General features: G+C 38.1%; 1 protein-coding gene across 4 annotated transcripts in view; it reads left to right on the top strand.

Moving 5' to 3' along the window:
• LOC136864528 (BTB/POZ domain-containing protein 7) overlaps positions 1–23,413 on the top strand; it is a 191,115-nt gene that overhangs the window by 100,004 nt on the left and 67,698 nt on the right. For 3 of the 4 annotated variants that reach the window (XM_067141627.2, XM_067141625.2, XM_067141626.2), the window contains 2 exons: positions 9,396–9,863; positions 9,973–10,151. In XM_067141627.2, coding sequence (XP_066997728.1) covers positions 9,396–9,863; positions 9,973–10,151 — 647 coding nt within the window. Of the gene's footprint in view, positions 1–9,395; positions 9,864–9,972; positions 10,152–15,486; positions 15,758–23,413 lie in introns of those variants that run through there. The other variant, XM_067141628.2, reaches the window with a different exon arrangement.

Genomic DNA, 23,413 nt, shown 5'->3' with positions numbered 1-23,413 from the left:
TGCACTGTCTCCCCTACTGTTCATCACTGTTATGTGGACAATGTAATGAACGTCAAGGAAAAATTAGGTGAACTGAATGCTTTGGCCTTTGCTGATGATATCATGATTTGGGGTGAAACAGAAGAGGAAGTACAGACCAGACTCAATGTATGGAAATCCCAGTTCCAGGAATATAACCTCAACATCAGCGAGACCAAGACAGTGGTGATGGCAGTCAACAGAGAAGGGCGTCTCCAGCAAGTGTAAAACTAGGAGACCACCAGCTAGAGTGTGTGGATAGTTTTCCTTACCTTGGAAGTGTAAATCTCCAGTGATAATTTGGTCAGAAAGGAAATTACATGCAGTGTGCAAAAGGGATCAGAATTCTACCAACCATTAAGAACTCTTTTATGGGATGACATTATTCCAAAACCGGCCAAACTGATGATGTTTAACAGCTATTTCATACCAATATTGACCTAAAGTATTGAAGCGTGCACCCTCACAAAAAGAGATTCATCAAGACTGCAAGCATCAGAGATGAAATTTCTTACATCCACCATCCAGAGGACAAAGATGGACAAGTTGAGAAAGGAGGAGGAGAGGAAAGAAGCTGGAATAAAGACATCTCTATTAGACAGAATTGGCACATCCAGACAACGGTGGTTGGAGCCTACAAGAACAGCCAGAATAATTTGGGAAAGACAGGTGGAGGGGAAAAGACCTGCAGGAGGACCTAAAACCTGATAGACATGATCAAGGTTGATCTAGTTGCCAGAGGATGAACGGTGGATGATGTTCTCTATGACAAGTTGTATATGGACAGGAAGAATGGATGAGGCTCATTAACAGTACCCGGGAAACTGGAACTGTACAATGATAATGCTGAACAGCATCATTTGATGTAACCATACAACAGGGTTACAGATTCCATTCAGTATTTATTATTATTATTAACCCGACTCATTAGATTTTATATTCTGTTTTTCATCATTTAGACTGTAATAATTAGGTATCACGGATATTATATTATTTAATCATTGGATAAGGGAATTTGGTTTGTAATTATTCTGTATATTAATAAGTGAAATTTGTTGGTTTCAAATAGTCATGCTGTGGCTTGTAACTCTGGCCAGATGAGCTGGCTGGCGTAGTATTTTGCAATCAAGGCTATGTTTAACCGAGAATGTATTGAGCAAGTAGATTTTCCGCTGACACATGCAAGGTAGTCATCGGTAGTCCGCGTGGGCGAGCTTATACGACACATGACTGATGAGATCAGTGCGTGGGCATGTGATTTCGACCAAGTGTCTGTATTCACCAACTACCGTATGTTGAGGTGGAAGGGATGACCAGAGAGTAGGGAGATGAGTGGTCATCACGAGGTTATAAAAGTCGATGAAACAGTGGTGAGAAGAAGAAAGAGTGATGGTCAGTGGTCTAAGAGTGGTGGTCAGAGCTAAGAGGTGTGTTTGAAGAGGTCTTAGAAACATCAAAGAGGTCTACGAGTGGTGGTTGGATCTGAGTAGAGACTGGTACTATGCTGATAGTGAAACATCATGTACTTGTGAGGATGGACTTCACAATGTATTTCAATAATGTATATATGTTGGGTATTCAGCCCGAAGGCTGGTTTGATCCTCCACAGCTCCACCAACAGCTGTCATAGATAGCCTATGTGTCACTGAAGAGGCATACTAGGGAAGTGAGGAGTGAGGTAGTTTCCCGTTGCTTTCCTCACTGAGCCAGACGTTGCTATTGCATATCAGTCTGCCAAGCCCACTGAAATGCATGCACCAACCAACCCCATGAGCGATATTTTCACACCATTCATAACAGGGACTGGCTGCATAAGGAATGGCGTTACTGGCATCGCTCATACCTCGGTCACTCTCATATTGTCAAAGCCATGGATGAGACTAAGACAGGTCAATGAAAGAAACAAATTTATTCTAGCCCATAACAGAAGACATAGTGCACTGTAAACACTGCATGTTGCCAGCAAAGGCATATTTCAATAATATTTTCCAATTTCTTACAATCTATTGAGTGGACGTAACTACATTGGAGCTTACTACACTCGTACAGGGAATGTAGGTCAACACCAGGTTACATAAGAAGATAACAGCAGATGGCTCCCGACTTCAGCTCATTGGTTTTTCCAGGAATTTCAAGTTTAACAGTGGTGTGTGCAGACATCAGGTAATCACAGCATCAGACATGTTATGCATTAATAACATGAAGAAGAATGTAATCAGCGGCGATATCATATTTCACTTCAAGTTCATGCCAATAGCTTTCTTTGTTTAGATAAAATTTTCTTTTTGATTGTAACAAGTCTCTCTGAATATATATACTTTTTGTTAAATTAAAGTACGCCAATGCGAGTTCATTGTGACGTAAAGTATAGTCATAAATTCAGTTTTCTTTTCATAATAATAAGTTATTCTATTTCTAAGTACAGTCCTCAATTGTGGAAATGCAACCGTAATCCACCATTGTCCTGATCCATATTCCTTTATATTGCCAGATGTGTGTGTTTATCACCTCAGGCCTTGAGATAATTGAGATAAGAGGCATGCTCTACTGAATTTTGTTGTTTTGTTATATCAACTGGCGCTCAACAAATGTAATGTATATTGTGTGAAAGAGATGTAGGTATAGGAGTAGTGGTAGGAGTAGTCACAGTGAAAGATGATTTAATACAATGAATCCATTCAAGAATAAATTGAGATCTTCACTGCAGACAGATACCATGCATCACGTAATGATCAGCAAGAATGGTCCAAGTCTACAAGATTTTGAATTGTTAAAATCAGCATAGGGGAGACCGGGGCAAGATGACGAATCAACCATAACTTTTGTAGTATTCTGTTCACTAAGTTGGCTACCATGTGACCTTGGGCCCGATATCTCACACGTATAACTTACACATAGAAGAAAATTCCTTTCAGTTTGAGACATGCAGTGATAGGGGGGTGTCTGTCTGGTGCTGTCGCACTAAAATATCTGAGGTATGTGCAGGAAGCTTCTACTACTAGTGTGCTTACAATACGAATTAACTGTTTTATTTTCTTTAAATGTCAATGTATTTCTTACTTACTTCAGTGTTAACTGAATCTTGATTGTAAAATGTCTGTCGATCATAAGGACAAACCACTTCCTAAGCAACCTGGGGCAAGATGACGAATTTGTCATCTTACCCCAGGCCTTGGTATAGGCTACACATAGTCACCCGTACCCTTACGCTAATTACAGAAATGCCTAGAAATTATCAGCGGAAGACTGACAGACCTATCACAACGAGGAAAAAGAGCTAGGAGATCATCATCCATCATAACCAGCACACCCATGAAGGACATGCTTCAGCAAAAATAAATGCTGAAGAAAGAGTAGGAATGTAAAACCCAGAGAAGAAAAGTAGCCAGGCAGCTGGGCTTCATATCCGAATCTGACAATAATCGGCTGCAAGAAAATTTCTGCATGTCCTGTGTGTGAAGAAAAGTATGTTCATCCTCCAAATGAAGTCTGGATTCAGTGTGATAACTGTAAAGTGTGGTGGCATGAAGACTGCTCAAGTTATGAAGGCAGTGGACGGTTTCTCTGTGATATGTGCGGAGTATTTTCTTCTTCTTCTTCTTCTTCTTTATCTGTTTACCCTCCGGGTTCGGTTTTTCCCTCGGACTCAGCGAGGGATCCCACCTCTACCGCCTCCCTCAGGGGAAGTGTCCTGGAGCTTGAGACTTTGGGTCGGGGAAACAACTGGGGAGAATGACCAGTACCTCGCCCAGGCGGCCTCACCTGCTATGCTGAACAGGGGCCTTGTAGGGGGATGGGAAGATTGGATAGGACAGGCAAGGAAGAGGGGAGGAAGCGGTCGTGGCCTTAAGTTAGGTACCATCCCGGCATTTGCCTGGAGGAGAAGTGGGAAACAATGGAAAACCACTTCTAGGATGGCTGAGGTGGGAATCGAACCCACCTCTACTCAGTTGACCTCCCGAGGCTGAGTGGACCCCGTCCCAGCCCTCGTACCACTTTTCAAATTTCGTGGCAGAGCCGGGAATCGAACCCGGACCTCCGGGGGTGGCAGCTAACCACTACACCACAGAAGTGGACGCGGAGTATATTCCAGTTTAAAACTGTTTTCTTCAGAGTTCTTGTATTCATTGTAGTAATTTTAGCAGGAACTTCTAAAAAATATTTTTAATTTACTTTAAATTATTTTAACATTTTTCAAATATATGTTCTTTAGAAATGTATGTCCTTGTGTAGTACATAATTAAAATCAAGTTACTTCAAGTTTTCATGCCGTGTTTTACAAATTTCAGTGAAATTTTATGTTGAAGCAGTTGAGAAGAATGCTCGTCATCTTACCCCAATAGGTTCATCAACTTACCCCGGGCACGGGGCAAGATGACGAATTTACATAAAATTAAACTTTACTACTTTATGAAAAAGCTATTAAAACTAGAACTTTGAAAACTGCAGAACTGTTGCATGAAAAGATAGGCAGTAATACACACGTCATTACAGACGTAAAACAGACCATGTTCTGGCGGCATGTTGAAACGAACCTTATCATCGTCAACTTGCCCCGGTCTCCCCTAACACTGGTAGTTTCAAACAGGGATTGTAGACATGTTAGGAGCAGCGAATGAGAATGAAGCAGTGGCGATGGATAAAAGTGATGAGGTAGGGCTATTGAATATTATTGAGGTAAGCAAGTGAAATTTTTTTTTTTTTTTATGCCTGGCTCCCAGATTTTTTTCTGAATTATCCAGCCCTGATTTAAGGAATATTTACAAAGGATGTACATAAACTACAGAAGCCTATGCCATTAAGGCTGTCTAATGTAAGTTTTTCAGTGAACAAGTTGGCTGTGCGGTTAGGGGTGCGCAGCTGTGAGCTTGCATTCAGGAGATAGTGGGTTCGAACCCCACTGTCGGCAGCACTGAAGGTTTTTTCCGTGGTTTTCCATTTAATAACCAGGCAAATGCTGGTGCTATACTTTATTTAAGGCCATGGCCGCTTCCTTCCCACTCTCAGGCCTTTCCTACACCATCGTCACCATAAGACAGTGCTGCGTAAAGCAACTTGTAAAGAAAATTATTATTATTATTCATGGACACTGCTCGGACGTAATAATGTGTCCACGGCAGAAAGGTGTCTACTATTGGGAGATCCCTCTTGTATGTTAAATTTTTTTTTTTTTTGTATTGTTAATAATTTTCTTTTTTGGTGCCATAGCAGCAAAAAATTTACATCTGTTGAATAAAATGTTCACCAGCGCTGTGGTGTAGGTGTAAGCATGCTCGCCTCTTTCCTGGAAGCCCTTGGTTTGACTCCTGGTCAGTTCAGGAATTTAATTCTGTAGTGAAAGCTGGAACAGAGTGTACTCGGCCCTGTGAGACCAATGGAAGAGCCTGTCTCATTCCAAGAGGCAGCGGGTCAGTCAGGGAAGCCAAGCAGTATGGCTGAGGATGTCGTCACATCGATTGCATGACAGTCGAATATCTGGAGGTCATCTGGTTGGCCAGTCGTCTTATAAGGTTAAGGCCTTAATGGGCTGTTGGCACTTTGTTTGTTTGTTTGTTTGTTTGAATAAAATGTTTAAACAGACACTGGGAGATCCCTTTTGTACATTATTTTTAAAAATATGTAATATTAATTTGTCTCTTGGTGCCTTGGCAGCAAAAAATGGACATGTGTTGAATAAAATATTTGCCAGCCCTGCGGTATAGGTGAACGATACCTGCCTCATACCCAGATGCCCTCAGTTTGATTCTCTGTCAGTGTAGACATTTTAATTCTGGACTGAAGACTGGAACAAGGTTCACTCAGCCTTGTGAGACCAACTGAGAAGTTGCATCGTATGAGAGGCAGGGGCCCAGTCAAGATAGCCAAGCACGTTATCTGTCATCACGCTGACTGCGTATCACTCTTAATATGTGGAGTCAATCTGGCTGGTCAGTCGCCTTGGCAAGTCAAGGCCCTAATGGACTCTTGATCAATGGGTGGGTTGCGTTTGTTTGAATCAAATGTTTAAACCGATACTGAGGCTTCAGCTCCCTAATGACATCTGCCCTTCTGCAGTTGGTGGTACTTTATATTCCCCGTCCCTTTTTTTCTGGGAACAGTGCATTATTAGGGCATTCATTACTGTTCTTATTTCGAGCGCTCCAACCAAGGACCACGACATTCACCTTCCCTCTTAGTGTGGGCCTTGATGTTTTCCTGGTAATTGCCTGCGCTGTTCCTTTCTCTCCTCTGTCCAGAGTGTGCCAGTCTTCTTATGGGGTGGTTTGTCCTGGAACATCTTTTGTCTTAGTATACTTCTGATACGTGATCTGTGTCTGACATCAATTTCTGTTACTCCGTGTTTCTGCATGTCTTTCATCACTTCTGTTAGCTGTAGTGTCTTCATTTTCCTATTCTTCCATTACTTATACTTATGAATTTCATTGGGTTCCATATTGAAGTGGGATTACAGTAAATTAAATTCAATTCTTTCAAGGTCCACCTATTCAATACAATGACGTTTTATTGTGGTTCAGTCACATGTCAAATGGTCAAATGGTACTAGTTTCCGCATCTATGTAGCATCATCAGCCTTAAGTACAAATTAAACAATTATATATATATTCCTAAAACATCTAAAACACATTTTAACACATTATAAAATACATTACTGTAATGAAACATGAGATAAGTTAAAATTAGGTTACATTTGATTGCTGTAATATAAAATTCTTAAAATTCTGGCTGTTCGTTATATAGTTCAGTCTGTGTACATCCTGGATAAGTGAATTTGTGCTGTTGTATGCTGACTATGTGAGTGACACTTATTCACTTGATATTAGGTGGTTCTGGGGAAGTTTACTATGATCATCTAAGATCGTGATATAAATAAAGATGAATTCCCACTTCAATTTAAACCTGAAGGAGAAAATAGCCAAGTTAGATGTTGGAAGCAATGTATGGAAGTTACTAGAATCATTAGAATCATTGAATGATGATTGACTCACCTTGAGCAGCATGTTGAACGTGTTGTTACACAAACGGAGCCGGACGAAGTGTGTGGGCAGCAGTAAAGGAGGCGAGGGGAATGGAACTAAGGTGGGGCGGAAGGATGGGGTGGTGGGGGTAATTGACGAGAGTGTGTGTTGCGGATTACTTGGAAAATCAAACTGTTTTTCGGTAGTTTGGTATTTTTAAGCCAATTGATTAAAAGATCGAAAAGGATATTGGGTTTCTCATGAATTTCTTTTAAATTATAATTTAATATAACAACTTTCGATGATATTCATGATGGGTCCCTTGTTTGCTGTTTGAAGAACTTCCATATCTTGTTCAATGTCGGTAAATTTGTGATTAGTGTCATGCGTATGTAGACCCATGGTGGAGAACTTATTATGCATCATTGCGTTGACATGTTCTGAATATCTAAATCATAAAATTACGTCCTGTTTGACCCACGTAAGAGCTGCTGCATTCATTACATTTTAGTCTATATATTCCAGATTTGGAGTAGATATTGGGGGTATTGATTGATGCAGAGTTATGTTCTATTGTTCTATTGTTAGTTTTGAATAAAATTCTTACATTGTGTTTCCAGAAAATGTTGGTGATTTTGTGGAGTTTTTTCTTTTTCTTTTATGAGTTTGGTTTTAGGCCGTTACCTATATTTGTTTATTTATAATTTTACCAATATATGGGCCTAAAAATTAAAGTTGCCAAATTAGGCAAAGATATCAAATTCCTGAAGCAATGTATTACATATGATTTAATACCTAATTTTTTGAAAGGAACGATTAAAAAACATCGTTATGCACCACATTTGATCAAAACTCAGCAAAAACATGCTGCTCAAGATGAGTCAATCATCATTCAACGATTCTAATGTTTCTAGTAACTTCCATACATTGCTTCCAACATCTAACTTGGCTATTTTCTCCTTCAGGTTTAAATTGAAGTGGGAATTCATCTTTATTTATATCACGATCTTACATGATCAAAGAGAAACTTCCCCGGAAGCACCTAATATCAAGTGAATAAGTGTCACTCACATAGTCATCATACAACAGCACAAATTCACTTATCCAGGATGTGCACAGACTGAACTATATAATGAACAGCTGGAATTATAAGAATTTTATATTACAGCAATCAATTGTAACCTAATTTTAACTTATCTCATGTTCCATTATAGTAATGTATTTTATAGTGTGTTAAAATGTGTTTTAGATGTTTTAGGAATATATATAATTGTTTAATTTGTACTTAAGGCTGATGATGGCGCATAGATGCCAAAACTAGTACCATTTGACATGTGACTGAATCACAATAAAACGTCATTGTATTGAATAGGTGGACCTTGAAAGAATTGAATTTAATTTACTGTAATCCCACTTCAATACGGAACCCAATGAAATTCATAACTATAAGTGAAACGGCCTACCGGGCAAAAAGGAAGGCCTACCAATATATGGGCCTAAAAATTAAAGTTGCCAAATTAGGCAAAGATATCAAATTCCTGAAGCAATGTATTGCACATGATTTAACACCTAATTTTTTGAAAGGAACGATTAAAAAACATCGTTATGCACCACATTTGATCAAAACTCAGCAAAAAACAAACAAAATTTGGCTGAAAAATGAAATTTGTTTTTTACATAAGAAAAAATCCTTAAATAACAAATTGTATGAAACTTACCTTGAAGCAGCTCATCTGCTTTCTAGAGCACAATGGAACATATTTCAAAGTCAAATTGACAATAAATTGTTTGATATTCTTTCACAAAAACAGCTTACTGTAGATAGAAAATTAAACATTTAAAAAAAGAAGAAGCAAACATAGAAAGAAGTAGAAACAGCAAGCTTGTAAACATAAAAGGAAGGCATATCAGAAATAGCTCCGAACAAGGACTGATGTCAGACGGTATGTAGTTGATAGCAACAGAGCAAAACAAATAATTCTTGAATCCGAGAAGTAGTTGTGGGATGATTTTGATGATAACCTGGAAAGGCTAGGTCAAGCACAAGGGAAACCTTTCCGGACAGTGGTAAGCATTTTAAGAGGGGAGGGAGTAATGAATAGTGTTTTCTTTCTAATGCTATTTTTCATACACTGACCTGTCATTATGTTCATCCTGTTATGCATTCCTTTTCATACTCCTCCCTCTCTTTATATGACTTGGTTCGACACATGTTTTTTTCCTTTCCAATGCCTACCTGAAAAATCAGACATGTTACAGTGATCTCACTATTGCCATAGGTGGATATTATTACTAAACCTCTCTGTCTCAGCCTTGTAGAATGACCCGTCTTTCCTTATTAAATGTAATTGTCTATTTAATTATTTACTAATAGAACTCTAAACCCCTTTGAATTATACAAGTTGTTTTATGAACTTTCAGAGCCAAACCTACTGAGCCATACAGCTCATTCTGTTACACGGAAGGGAGTCAAGAAGAGGGATTTAAGTGATGTGGAACTGAGAGAAATATTATCCGATTTGCTTCCACTGGTGCGTATGGACCATGTACTTCCACCAAGCAGTGAAGTATTGAACCAAGCCATTCGACGTGGCCTGGTGAGCACACCGCCTAGTCATATGATCGGTGATGATAGAGAGAACCTGCGGGTAAATGCATGGATTCGTGGTGGGAAGAATAATGGTCTTTTTGTACGACCTAGGCTCTTCATGCCTTATTATGAGGAAATCAAAGCTCAGTTGGAGGATCATATGGTACAGGAAGTGGAGCTCATGAGGATGCGAAGGGCTCGCTATATTCCAGACATTCCTGATACACTGTACATGGTCGAAGATAAACCACGTTCTTTAGGAGCAGCGGGTGTTGATATTTTGGCTGCAGCGTTACCAGGTTAGTAATACAGTTTTGCATTATGTGATGTTTTCTTTATTTAAGAATGATCATGACTGGATCTGGAATGATCTTTTCAATTAAATGCTATGTATCAATTATCTTTTAGTTCCTGATGTAGCAACGATGGCTGCAATGTTGAAACGAGAGCAGAAACTCCGTCAGTCCCCTAGTTCCCAGCGTGCCATTGCCCTACCACTATCTTCTCGGCATGAAATTAATCGGCAAATAAGACTTCGTGTTGTTAGAGAGTTCAATCTGCCGGATGCTGTTGCAGACTTGCTTGAAGTAAGTCAGCTAATTTCCTCAAATCTTTTTGGAAAATGCATTCAAAAATTTGGCATGTTGTGTAGCTAGAGACATGTCATAATGACTGACCTAACAAGTCATTCATGATATAATTCTTCATCACTACATGCAAGGTTTTCTTCATAGAAATTAAAAATTATCTTCATTAGTCTTCCTGTGATGCTCAGATATTATGGACTTAGGGAAATCTAAAATGCCTAACCTCATTAACTCTAACCTGGTTACTATATAAGGACAGTAGACTTCTTGATATTTGTACCTGAGACAATGTATTGTAAGTTTCTGTGAGCTGATGGAATGTTAGTATGATCTTAATTGCTCACCTGTTAGTGTATGACAGTGCTTCTCTAAAAAATCTCTTCCTTCTTACTGTGGCTTTCTAGATCCACTGTTATGTTTCTGATAATCACTCTTGCCGTAAACAACTTTATCCATCGATGCATATTATTCTACTGTTACGTTCTAATGTCCTCAGAATACCAAGCTTGATGATTAGGTCTATGCTTGATAAAGTGATGTACCCGGACTGGGCTGAGTAGCTGAGATGGTAGAGTGCTGGCCTTCTGAGTCCAACTTGGCAGGTTTGATCTTGGATCAGTCCGCTGGTATTTGAAAGTGCTCAAATACATCAGCCTTGTGTCTGTAGATTTACTGGCACACAGAAGAATTCCTGCAGGACAAAATTCTGACTTGTTAGCGTCTCTGAAAACCATAAAAATGTAGTTAATGGGACGTAAAACAAATAACATTATTGTTGATGTACCCGGAATATGCCCTGTTTAAAGTTCAGTTGCTTGAATCCAGGTTATAGCTATTTCTAGAAAAGGGCTCTATCATGTTAAGATGGGCGTTGTTTTAATTTATTGCAGTTGAGACTACTGTCTCTCTAGGATTGAGCCAAGTATTGGGCTTATAACTGAGAGCAGTAATAATGGACACTAAAACTGTTAGTAATATGAACTGCAGTTATCAGGTCAAGGTGCAGAGTTAAAGGTATCAAGAGGATCCAGTCTCACTCAAATAAACCGTGACAATTAAACATCTTTTCATTTTCTACAGCCTAATTGGGATTCTCAAGAAGCCAGTTGTATGTAGAGAAATCCATTGCTAGTGATGGCTTGCCTTAATCAATTGCTGCATATGGAAACTGAATGGTATGATGGAGGGAAAATGGGATAAACTTTCAGAGTTCAGAGTCTTGCTTAAAATACTGAATTGAGGAAATCTGTTCAGAATACAGAGCGTTTTCAGTGGTACTGACCAGTGCATAATCTGAAATGAACTGATTGTTGATTGACTTAAAATGCAGAAAGTGGAAGCTATCTACAGGCAGATAAGGATGGAAAAACTTCAGGTTAAGAAAGATAAGGAATTTGACAAATACACGCATATGATCAGTGAAAAGTTCTCCTGTATGAGCAGTAATGAGGTCTAAGGATATTGGAATGAAACAGATACCTTGAGAGATCGTAGTATTAAAAACTGGACCTCCAACAAACCAGCCTTTTCTATGACAATGCTGTCATCTGACTTTTGGTTTATCCTGTATATTCTGTATGTAGTGATGGGAAAGACATACTCAGGGCATAATATAAATACAGTATATTAATAAGTCATATAAGGCAGTGATCCTGACAATGGTAGGTAGTACTTGTACTCATCTTCTTAGACATCAGAAACAAGCAGACCCTTGAAAATGTCAAACACAGCTTTTGATAAACCATCTAAAGCTGCAACCCACACTAAACAACCAGTTGCATACCTTAGAATCTTTATCATAAAATAATGGTGATGTGGAAAGGGAAGTTACGACTTGGTTGAAAATTGGTTATATAAAAGCCGGTGTTAGTCATGTAAAGAATCTGTATTTTTCTGAGAAGAATAGGCAGTGATGATAAGTGGATCTAGAAAGGTTTCATAGCAAGGATGTCCACTATACTGTTATGAAGGGAAGTTATGAAGTATGTTATGAACAGAAAAATGTTCTAAACTATCAAATTATATGTATGTTGACAATCAAGCTGCATTGAAAATTTAACGGTAGAACGAATTCTTGGCTCAAATTAAGTCAGAAGTCCAGGAAGGTTTTGTTCTCTTTCTCGTACATTCTTTCACCATCATTATACATATTATACCTGAATAAATTACAGAAGGAACTTGAAGTACAAGTATGAAGATCTGCATTTCTTAAACTAATAATCGATAGGAATACAAAGTAAACAATTTTACAGATCAGTGGGGAAAGAGGAAACAGCAGAGAAGAGATAAAACCAAATATAAAAATGCAAAAGGACAGAAACAGTCTCCACAACTTAGGCGACACTCCGGAGAAAAAAAAAAATCGATATTTTGATCCTTTTGGTGAAATTTTTTTGACTGAAATTGAAAGGACAGAGTTTCTTGTTTCTTGTCACGGAATTATTCCTCTGAATTCGAACAAATTGTCACTGTAATAATTCTTCGTTTGCCAATTGTAATTTTACATTTAAATCCCATTTTCCTCCCATAATATTCTGCCAAATGTAACAAAATTTGTGTGGTATATGTATCACAGCTATGTTAAGAATCCTGCATATGGAATTTTTTATTGCAGAATTTTTTCAAGTAGTAGGGATTTTTAAGTCCAAAATTTTACAACATAAAAATTACACAAATTTTAGTACGATATATCTCCTTATATAAATTATGTACAGAAAAATTGATACATAGTGATTTTAAAAGAAGTATTATCTACCTAATTACAAATTTACATTAACATGTTCATTAAATTTCATGAAAAAATTGGAATTAAAAATTTCAAAACAAATAAATTATTTTGGAAAAACTATTAATTGTATATGAAAGAAATGTTTGTGATATCTCTACTTTTATGTAGGTGACATTCCCACCAAGTTTCGTGAAAATCCATGTATTAGGTAAAAATATCTTTTTATCTCCAGAGTGTCGCCTTAATACAGTACTGCCTTCACATACAGAGTGATGCAAAAGTAACTTTACAATTTTCAAAATTAACTTCTTCTCTGTTTTAATTTGTGTTTAACCCTATACTTCTATGTTGATTACTGTACATGTTTCTATGTTGGTAATACTGTCGGTAAGAATAGAAGGAAGCAAGAAAGGAAATGAAATGAAAGTGAAGTGATTTTTTATAAAGTTCAATTTCACTAAGTGTAAAGTTGCTTTTTCACCAGCCTATAGATGGGCTCTCTCCTCACTAATCCCAGTCTTGTACTGTCAGTTGCTGGGTTCTGGAGATGTGCTAGAGTGCTCATACCATCTCCCACAGGGAAAGCGAGGCTGTCTATCTGCTTGCATCTGTGTGATTATGCCCAGCGTGGAAAGCTTCCTGTAGGAGTGTGTTGGCATATAATGTATTAGCTGTGTTTTCTGTTTGGGTAGTACAACTCTGTCACCAGCTGTTTACCTTTCTGCCAAAAATCCCAACAACTAATGGTACACTTATTTCTCTCAGCTCTAGCAAACTTTTACATCAAGTTGAAGCTAGAAAGCAGAAACGAGCTTGTTGAGGAGAGATTAAAGAAACGTATGTAGAAGAAGAAGAACCGGCTGAGTAGCCCAGACGATAGAGCTCTTGGATAATGATGATGATGATGATTATTATTATTATTATTATTATTATTATTATTATTATTATTATTATTATTATTATTATTATTATTATTATTATTATGATGTAGAAGAAAGCCTCTGTGGCTCAGGCAGCAGCTCGCCGGCCTCTCACCGCTGGGTTCTATGTTTCAAATCCTGGTCACTCCATGTGAGATTTGTGCTGGACAAAGCAGAGGCAGGACAGGTTTTTCTCTGGGTACTCCGGTTTTCCCTGTCATCTTTCATTGCAGCAACACTCTCCATTATCATTTCATTTCATTAATCAGACGTTTAATCATTGCCCCAGAGGAGTGTGACAAGCTCCGGCAGCCAGCACAATTCCCCATCCTCGCCGCTAGAAGGGGGCTTCATTCATGCCATTCTTGACCCGGCCAAATGACTGGAAACAGGCTGTGGATTTTCATGTAGAAGAATGGAGATCTACTGGGAGGGAACCCATCTATGAGATTGCAGTGTATGAAGTTGTGGAGATTGTCCTGGGTGGTTTGTCTGTTTTTTCAAGTTTGTCCTGTTCAGTTGCTCCTCTTCCACACTGACCCATTGTGTTTGTGTGTTCCTATCCAAGAACATATTGTTCTTTATTTGACTTCATTCATCACTTGTTCCTTTCTGTTACCCTTTTGTCTTAATATAAGGAGACTTTGACAGAGAAGGCACCGAAAAAGATTTTCAGGGAATTTTGAAATTAGAATGGATAGTCCTTTATGAATTGATCAGTCAAACCAAGATAAATAGGAAAGTTAATGCTTTGATTTCCAAGATAAATTTATCCTATCCCTGTGTTATCAGGCTGACTTTGGTGTATTGAAGTGAATAGTGTGTAGATTCTGGATTAGTGTGATGGCTGGATTGATCCAGATATTTTACGAACTGAAAGTAATTGGTTTAAAATTTGCTGGTTTGAACATTTGGGGATACTGACAAATTTTCTTAACGAAGAAAAAGTTGTAAATTACTGAACAATTAAAAACACTTCACAAAGCTATGCAGTTGAATCCTCTTTGATGGTGTGGTCATGTTAAGCAAATTCTGGCGAATAGTTTTCGTAGAACACTATTGGGCTCAGCTGTGGAAAGTAAGAGTAGCAAAATGAAATGTAGGAGATTATGTCCAAGCACAGTAGATAATTGTTACAAGGTATCGAGTTAGAAGTTGCTGTGCTAGCTGTGGATAGAATTTTATGATGGTACTTGGTTCACACAGAGGCGTTCATGCTGAAATGTATAATATGGTAGTACGGAAGTCCAGCAAGGCTCTCCCACGACCACTACTTCCCCCCCCCTCAATATTTTAACAATTTTTATATCAGTAATTTGGTAGAGTGGTGTGTGATATTAAGGATTATTTCGTACTCAGTGCTTTAGAATTTCAGATTAACTTGTGCTGAAAGTTCAACTGCACTGTTGGAGACTATGGTCGTTTTTAATCCTTTAGCATTTACCGTAAATGTTGGTGTAAAGTTTCTTTTCTCATCTGTCTCTTCTGGCTTGTGTGACGTGACAGTGAAGGCTTCACATAACAGTATAGATTGAATTGTATAGAGTTGGCCAACACAGTTAATGAATATTTGTGCTATGATTATATTCAAATTTTAAAAAGTGATGACAAGATTTCCCATCTTCCCCTACAGGCCAATTCAGAATGTTGAGAACTTAAAAATTTTAATTTGTTTTCATGTTAACAGTGTGGCATTTTTCATCACAGCCCGAAAGTGAAGAGTTAGAGATTCTCCTGTGGCTTCTTAAATTTGGTGATGTTAATTAATGACTTTAAAGATAGACTGGTTTTCAGAAACACTTCTCAATCAATTGTGACAAGTGCAAATGTTAATTTGGTTCCTGTATCTCAAACCATATAATCCACTACTCTGTTATTTTTATAGCTTTGTCTGCATGTTTTTAGACATATATGCAATGTCATCAACAACTGCCTTGTTTTATCCAAAGAATGTTATGTTATGTTTAAAATAAGAATAAATTATGCATCTTTTCTTTCCTCTTTTTATCTCTCTCTCTTTTTTTTTTTGAGACCTGTGTATTTGTTCCTTCATCTCTGATTTTTTTGGGGTCATAATTCTTTCAAATTTAAATGTTTATAGGCTGCATAATATTTATTACTCCCCTAATTGTATGCATAGTTGATGCTATACATTGTACTAAGAAGTATCTTCAATTTTATTCTGGCCCCGCGGTGTAGGGGGCAACGCGTCTGGCTTTCACCCAGCGGCCCCGGGTTCGATTCCCGTCCAAATCAGGGGTTTTTAATTGTAAATGATTAATATCCCTGGCCTGGGGACTGGGTGTTTGCGTCGTCCTTAATGTTCCTTTCCTCACAATCAACACTTTACACTTCACCATTTAAAAAATACCTGCAGGTTCCTGACATATGGTGCAAGTAGGGGCAAAAGATTTCTCTAGGTCGACACCCCGAACAAATAGCGTTAAAAAAAAAAAATCAATTTTAAGCAGTTGGTTTCCAGTAAAATTTCTGCCTTCCCTAATTGTCTCCAACTTATTGGGGAGATGGGGAATATAGTCTAACTAGAAATATTTGAAAATGGTTAAATCCAGAAACTTCTGTAAGAACATCATTAAACTAGGGTTTCAGTCAATGCTTAGCACAATGCCAAGAAGTAAATTGGGAAACACATTTTAGGCATGCTACAACTTCCATCAATTATTCGACTGATACAAATGTGCCATGAAATTTAAATGTAAATATGTTTTTAAAAAAAAGTAAATTCATGCTTACTCAACATATAACAACATTTTAATATTGACATTGATGCTTTCATAGCTCGTTATTTGTAAACATGATAGTAAGCTTTTGGGCTTTTGCTTTGTCCAGAAAACAAGGTGAAATTCTTTGTGTTTTGCAGAGAACTTTGCTCCTCTTCTTAAAGAGAAAATCTCATCTGTTCACAAGGAAGACTTCTCTTATAATTTAGGTACCAATGGTCTATTGTATGTGGTACTCTCGTTCGTCACCAGATGCCTCATCACGCAGTAGTCTTCCTAGTGGAAGTTGACGACGACTTATCTTGGCTCCAATAAGATGTGCATTGTTCAATCTTTTGTGCATTGCAAAGTAAACAGGAAGGTCATCAGATGAATCAGGGACAAATGTGGTAGAAAAAAAATATAGAAGAATAGAATAGAGTTGTGGATAGAGAGAAAAGTGTGTAGCAGAAAAATGAGAAAAATGAATGAGTTTGTGGAGGAGCGGGGAGGACGTACTGCAGTGAGGTTGAAGACAGTAACAGCTGTACACAGGTTATGACACACAGCACATAGCCTAGAGTGAACCATCTGGTGATGAGAGTACAAATTTGAAAAACACCAAAACGAAGTAATAGTAAACAACAGGGATGAGAACTACCTATGGAAATCCTTAACGGCTGGCAAGCACATATTGATTTATAGCCAGTGTACCTGTTGAAATTGTTAGGATTTTTAGTATTTCCACAGCTTCCCGTATAATCCTAGACCTGTAGTGTTTACATTCAAATCTTCATTATTAGAGAAGTTCTCTGTGAAATGTAAAGAATTCCACCTTGTTTTTTTTCACACGGCAAAAGCCCAAAAGCTTATTATCATGTCTACATATAATAATTTGTTCTGTAATATTTTCTCTTAAAGTGGTGAATTGTTTATTCATTGAGCTTTTCGTGTTAAATATCTAGGTTTATTCATCGAGCTTTTCATGTTAAATATCTAGAAATTATGTTCAGGTTTCTTTGAAGCTATTGAATTCATTTGAAGAAAAGAACACTCAGAATGTGACTAGTATGTGCTATTGAAATTGGCAAAGAATGTCACTAAAAGTATAGATAAACCACTGCTTCTGACTTGCAGTATTGAATACTGTAACACACTGAATTATTTTTCTGCACCTGTGCAAGTCATGAGTTTATCTTTTACCATTTTTTAAAGCTGTTTATTTATTAATTCATTAAACTTTTCTTTCTTTCTTTCTTTCTTTCTTTCTTTCTTTCTTTCTTTCTTTCTTTCTTTCTTTCTTTTCCTTTATTCTTCTTTCTGTTTATCCTACACTTCCTACATGAAAAATGAAGTTCTTCCAAAAACAACTTGCTCTAATGAAGATGGCATGCAGAAATGAGCTCATTGGTGTCTAAGGAAAAAAAAAAAAAAAAAAAAAAAATCAGAACAGGAAGACCTGGGATTAATTAGGAGCGAATTAATCTCTAATGGTAGCAGTGTTTAAAGTTGTGGAGTTTATGCTTATACTGTGATCATTTCATTATTGGCCTTACCCCTTCTTATTACTCTTGCTGCCCCCACTAGTCAATCATTGTGTTTATCCTTTGTGTGTATGCCTATCTCTTCAGTTGCTCCCTGTCTTTGGCTTCATCACACTATCTACAGTCACATAAAATTATAAGCTAATATGAGCTCTTTGATCTATATGGACATCAGAAGAGTTACATGAATCACTTCTGTCCCAGACCGAGCAAGTGGCTGTGCGGTTTGGATTGCATAGCTGTCAGTTCGCATTTTGGAGATAGTGGGCTCGAACCTCACTGTCGGCAGCCCTGGTTTTCCGTGGTTTCCCATTTTCACACCACAGAAAATGGGCGGTGAGCGGTACATGGAATATTTTGCGAAGCAACTATTACCGAACATACCAACGAATTTGGTTATAGTCATAGATAATGCCTAATATCACTCAGCCTGTGCCCACAAAATGTGTTATTCAGGTTTGATTGACAGACAAAAATATTCGTTGGGAATCCTCTTGTGAATAAACTTGAACTTGTGGAAGCACTTGATAAAGTTTGGGCAAATTATGATGCCAACTATTGCATTGATAATCTGGCAGCAGCTGAAGGTCATGAGGTGTTACACATCCCTCTATATTACTGTGAGCTAAATCCCATAGAAGTGGTGTGGTGCCAAGTAAAGTAATGTATTGCGGCTAACAACAAACGTTACAAACTCCCAGAAGTGGAACAATTAATGCGAGAGGGAATACAGTCTCTCGTATTGTACGGGACCCTCACCAGGATTACTGCATACTAAGGCATAAAGGTTCAGAGGAAAGCAGCACAATTTGTTCTGGGTGATTTCTGAGTAAAGAGTAGGGTTCCAAAAATGTAACAAATTTTGGCCCGGGAAGACTTGGAAGTAAGGAGACAAACAGCTCGACTAAGTGGAATGTACAATTCCAATATAAATGGTCCATTGTTGGACAATATAAATTTTCCAGGTTGCCAGCATTTTGCACCAGTGTGCCAATTTGGGCTCAGCAGTTGGTAACTAGCACACCTACCAGGATGCATGGCTAGTGCATATAGTGGAGACCACTACATAGGCTACTTGGAACCACAGGCAGTGCCAATGCACTGTGAGAGACTTTGTCTCATTTACAAAAAGTGATGCCTGCTAGGCCATCAGATAATATAGGGAACCTGAAATATTTGTCCTGAAGAGTAAATTCATAATTCCAATATAAATAGTCCGTTATTGGATATTATAAATTTTCCAGCTTATTTTCCATTCAAAGCTTATTCATGTACTGATGTTATTTCATGCCATCTCTCCACTGACAGGTCAGAATGTACTGCTTAGTCAAGCAGCTTGTCTGCTTAGGCTGAAAACATTGTGGAGTGGGGGGGCAAAGCAGCAAGCAGAGCAATGAGCAAAGCATTTTATTATCAGCACGCTGATGAAAGAAAAGACCTAACGGAATACCTAGAATTGGTGGAGAGCATAAACCATAAACAGATTGAGACCTGAAATGGGTGTTATGGATTTATTCAAGACTATGCTCCACAAACAGGAAATGCAGATACAGATCTAGAGGAATACCGTGAATATCTGGAAGGCCATGTACAGGACAAACAAGTTGTGATCATAGGAGACATGAATGCCCAAGTAGGTCAGGAAAGAAAAGGAGATTAAGAGATTATAGGACCATTTGGATATGGGAAGAGAAACAAGGCTGGAGATATTTTGGTAGACTTTTGTAGAAGAAATGAGCTGATCATTGGTAACACATGGTTTTGAAAGAACAGCAGTCAGAAGATAACAAGATATAGCTGAGATAACAAAATCAAAACTCTGATTGATTACATTTTGGTCGAGAAAAGTTAACAGGAAAATGTTAGTAGATTTAACAGCCCTCCCTAGTGAATGAATCTTTTGAAGGAGGTCACAGAGTTGTGATAGCTATGTTAAAGATGGGAAAGATACAAAAGATGACTGAGATTAGGCAGAGAAAGCTAAGGGTGTGGAAATTGCAGGAGAAGGAAATGAATGAAGATTTCCAAACACACATTAAAACGAGTATACATAAGGGCGACATTGGAAGGGTCAAAGAACAATGGATGTACTTTAAAACAGTCATGATGGAGTCTGCAGAAAAGACCTGTGGAAGAGTAACAGGAAGGAAGAAGGATCAAGAAACGCATAGTTAAGTGGAAGAAACAAGCTTGGAAAAAATGGTTGAGAAACAGAACAGAATGCAAAACAGAATACAGGCACTACGAGAAGGTGTGCTCCAAAGTGGTTCAAGAAGAGAAAAAGAAATGCTGGCAAAAATTCACTGAATCTCTGCAAGAAGATACAACTGGAAGTAAAAGGATCTTATTCCAGTGGGTAAAAAAGAAGAAAATCCCAGGTTTAGGTGCCAACTTCATTAAAAATGAACAGGAGGAAGTGATGACACAGATGCAGGATATATTGCAGAGCTGGGGAAAACACTTTGAACTGCTTTACAATGTGCAAAATACCTTGGTACAATGAAAAATCGAAGAACCAGATTTAGTGCAGATGGAAGATTAGGAAAATGAAGTGTCGATGGCAGAGATTGAGTGGGCCACTAAAAGGAAACAAGGCAAGGCAGCTGGAATTGACAAGGTCACCATATAAATGATAATAGCACCAGGAGCACTTGGTCTACAGTGGTTGTATAGACTCTTCAAGAGTGATATGGAGAGAAAAGACTGTTCCGAAAGAGTGGACTAGAGGGGTCATTATACCAATTTTCAAGGAAGGAGACAGGAAGCAATATGAAAATTACAGAGGAGTGACACTCGTACCTCATACAGCTAAGATCCTTGAAAGAATCTTGGATAAACGAATAAGAGACAGAGTAGAGGGAAAATTGGCAGAACACCAGTATAGGCTCAGAAGAGGCAGGTCCACATTTGCCCCAATATTTACATTGTGTCAAATGATGGAAAGGTATGGGGAATATGAGGACATCATAATAACGTTTCTAGATATTGAAAAGGCATATGAGAGTGTCTCAAGGAATTTGGTATGTAAAACATTAAACAGAGGAACAGATTGGGATTGAAACAATGCAGATGGTAGTAACATTGTATCAAAATTGCAAAAGCTGTGTTAGAACCAAAGTGGGTCAAACTGAATGGTTCAGAGTTGAGACAGGCTTAAGATAGGGAAGTCTCCCTTACTCTTCATTATCATCATGGATAGAATTCTACATAATGTCAAGGAGATGATGATGGGTGAGCAAGTAAAGTCCGTGTTCTTTGCTGATGACATTGTAGTTTGGGGAGATAATGAAAAGGAAGTACAGACACAAGTTGATTTATGGAATGAGATGATAAGAAATTTTGGAATGAAGATTAGTACTGTGAAAAGAAAGGCTTTGATCATGACGAGAGGTAACAGAAAATCCGGGGGAGTGATAAAAATAGGAAATGAACCTCTTGAAGCAGTGAAAATTTTTAAATATTTGGGTAGCATGATGTCACTAGATGGAAATTTGGATGGAGAAATTGATTTAGGAATACAGCAGTCCACAAGTTTCTACCAGTGTGTGAGACACATTGAATGGAACAAAGATATGCCATTGAAGTGCAAGACGGTTTATACTCGTCCTATTATAAACCTATACTGACCTATGCTTCACCAGCCTGGACGTTGACTAAGCGCAACCAAAGTAAGATACAGGCAGCTGAAATGAGGTTCTTGAGGAGCATACAGGGAAAGACAAGGTGAGATAGAATACTAAATGAGGAAATAAGGAGAAGCGTGGGAGTGTGTAAACTTCAAGAAGAGATTGCTATAGCAAAGCTAAAATGTTTTGGACACATGATGAGAATGCCAGGAGAGAGAATACCAAAGAGAACATTCATGGATACAGAGACTGTAAAGAGGCCTAGGGTATGGCCTAGAATGAGATGGAGGAGTTCTGTTGTGGACTCTACTGCAAATATAGGAGTCAATAGCAGTAAAGTACTAGAAGAGGAGTGGTGGAAAGATCGAGGGCTTTGGTACACTACCCTACCAGAGAGTATCTGGAAAAGGGAATGGAAGAGGAGGAGGAGGAGGAGGAGGAGGAGGAGGAGGAGGAGGAGGAGGAGGAGGAGGAGGAGGAGGAGGAGGAGGAGAAGAAGAAGAAGAAGAATAGTTTGTATTCATGGTGGAGCGGAGCGCAAAGCAGCGACCAGTGCATGCAGAAGTCTTCTCAGTCATGTAATGAATGATGGACGAGTTGTTGTTGCTGGAAAATACTGAATTAAAAATATTGTATTTGTTGCAAAACGAAGATACAAAAAAGAATACTTAAGAAATGGACAAGCATTGATCTCTAACATTCCTATGTTTCCTTGTACATAGGCTATATCTGTCAGTGATGAAAGAGCCTGGTAAGAAATATTAGATTAGCTGTTTCAGCTATTCTCAGAATGAATCGAAGGGAATACTCATTTAATTTCATAATTTTGGGCTGTTTTAGGGTGTCAGGGTATAAAATTATAAAATACATTCCTATTCCTGTCTTTCCTCATGCATATATCTGTCAGTGACAGAACAGCCTGATGACAAAGATTAATATGTCTCCATACACACAATGTCTCAATGCAAAACGGTTACCGAAGAAAGGAGAAAAAAACAAACAAACAAGCAAACCTGGGCTAAGTTCCCGTCAAATGACGCTTTAACCCTGTTAACTGCCATCTTCAGGGGCCTGGGTTCAATTTCCGAAAAGCCAGAAATTTAAGATTAGTAAGAGGGCTGGTATATTGTTTAAAGTGTACAAGCAGCTCGCCATCATTGACAGTAGAAATGGGGAATCTGATTCATTTAGAAGAACATATTCATTTGAAACGATTCACCATTAGTTCATTTGATTCGTTCATTCCATTACCACATGGCGAAGAGCCGAAAGCGAAACCATAGACCCAGATGAACAATTCCGTTATGTTCTTTATAACTGCTACTGCTTTACAAGTTACAAGAAGTGAAATGTTCAAGGTAATTGCTAGTATTTTAACGAGAGTAATAATATACTTATTAGAGGTTACAGTCGAAAAATGCTACACAACTGTCCAACTAATCCTTTCCAAACTTAAGTAGCTACCATTCGAAACTATACGACAATCAAATTTGAAATTTATAGTAGATATGAACATATTTGTGGCCATGTTCCACACGTTAGTTCACAGTAGTTCACGGGAACGGGAACCTTGAAGTAAATCTAACCTAACATTTTGCAACGAGCTGGAAGTTGAGTGTATATTACAGTTCCGAGAAGTGTGCGACTTGAAACATGATAATTTGTTATTTAAAAACAAATATTTTTTCTTGTAAGGTTAGGTGTATTTGACTTGTAAACCGGAC

The sequence above is a fragment of the Anabrus simplex genome, chromosome 2 (assembly GCF_040414725.1).
Source record: "Anabrus simplex isolate iqAnaSimp1 chromosome 2, ASM4041472v1, whole genome shotgun sequence".
NCBI lineage: Eukaryota > Metazoa > Arthropoda > Insecta > Orthoptera > Tettigoniidae > Anabrus > Anabrus simplex.
Note: the sequence above shows the minus strand (reverse complement) of the source record. Positions and strands in the feature narration are given on the sequence as shown.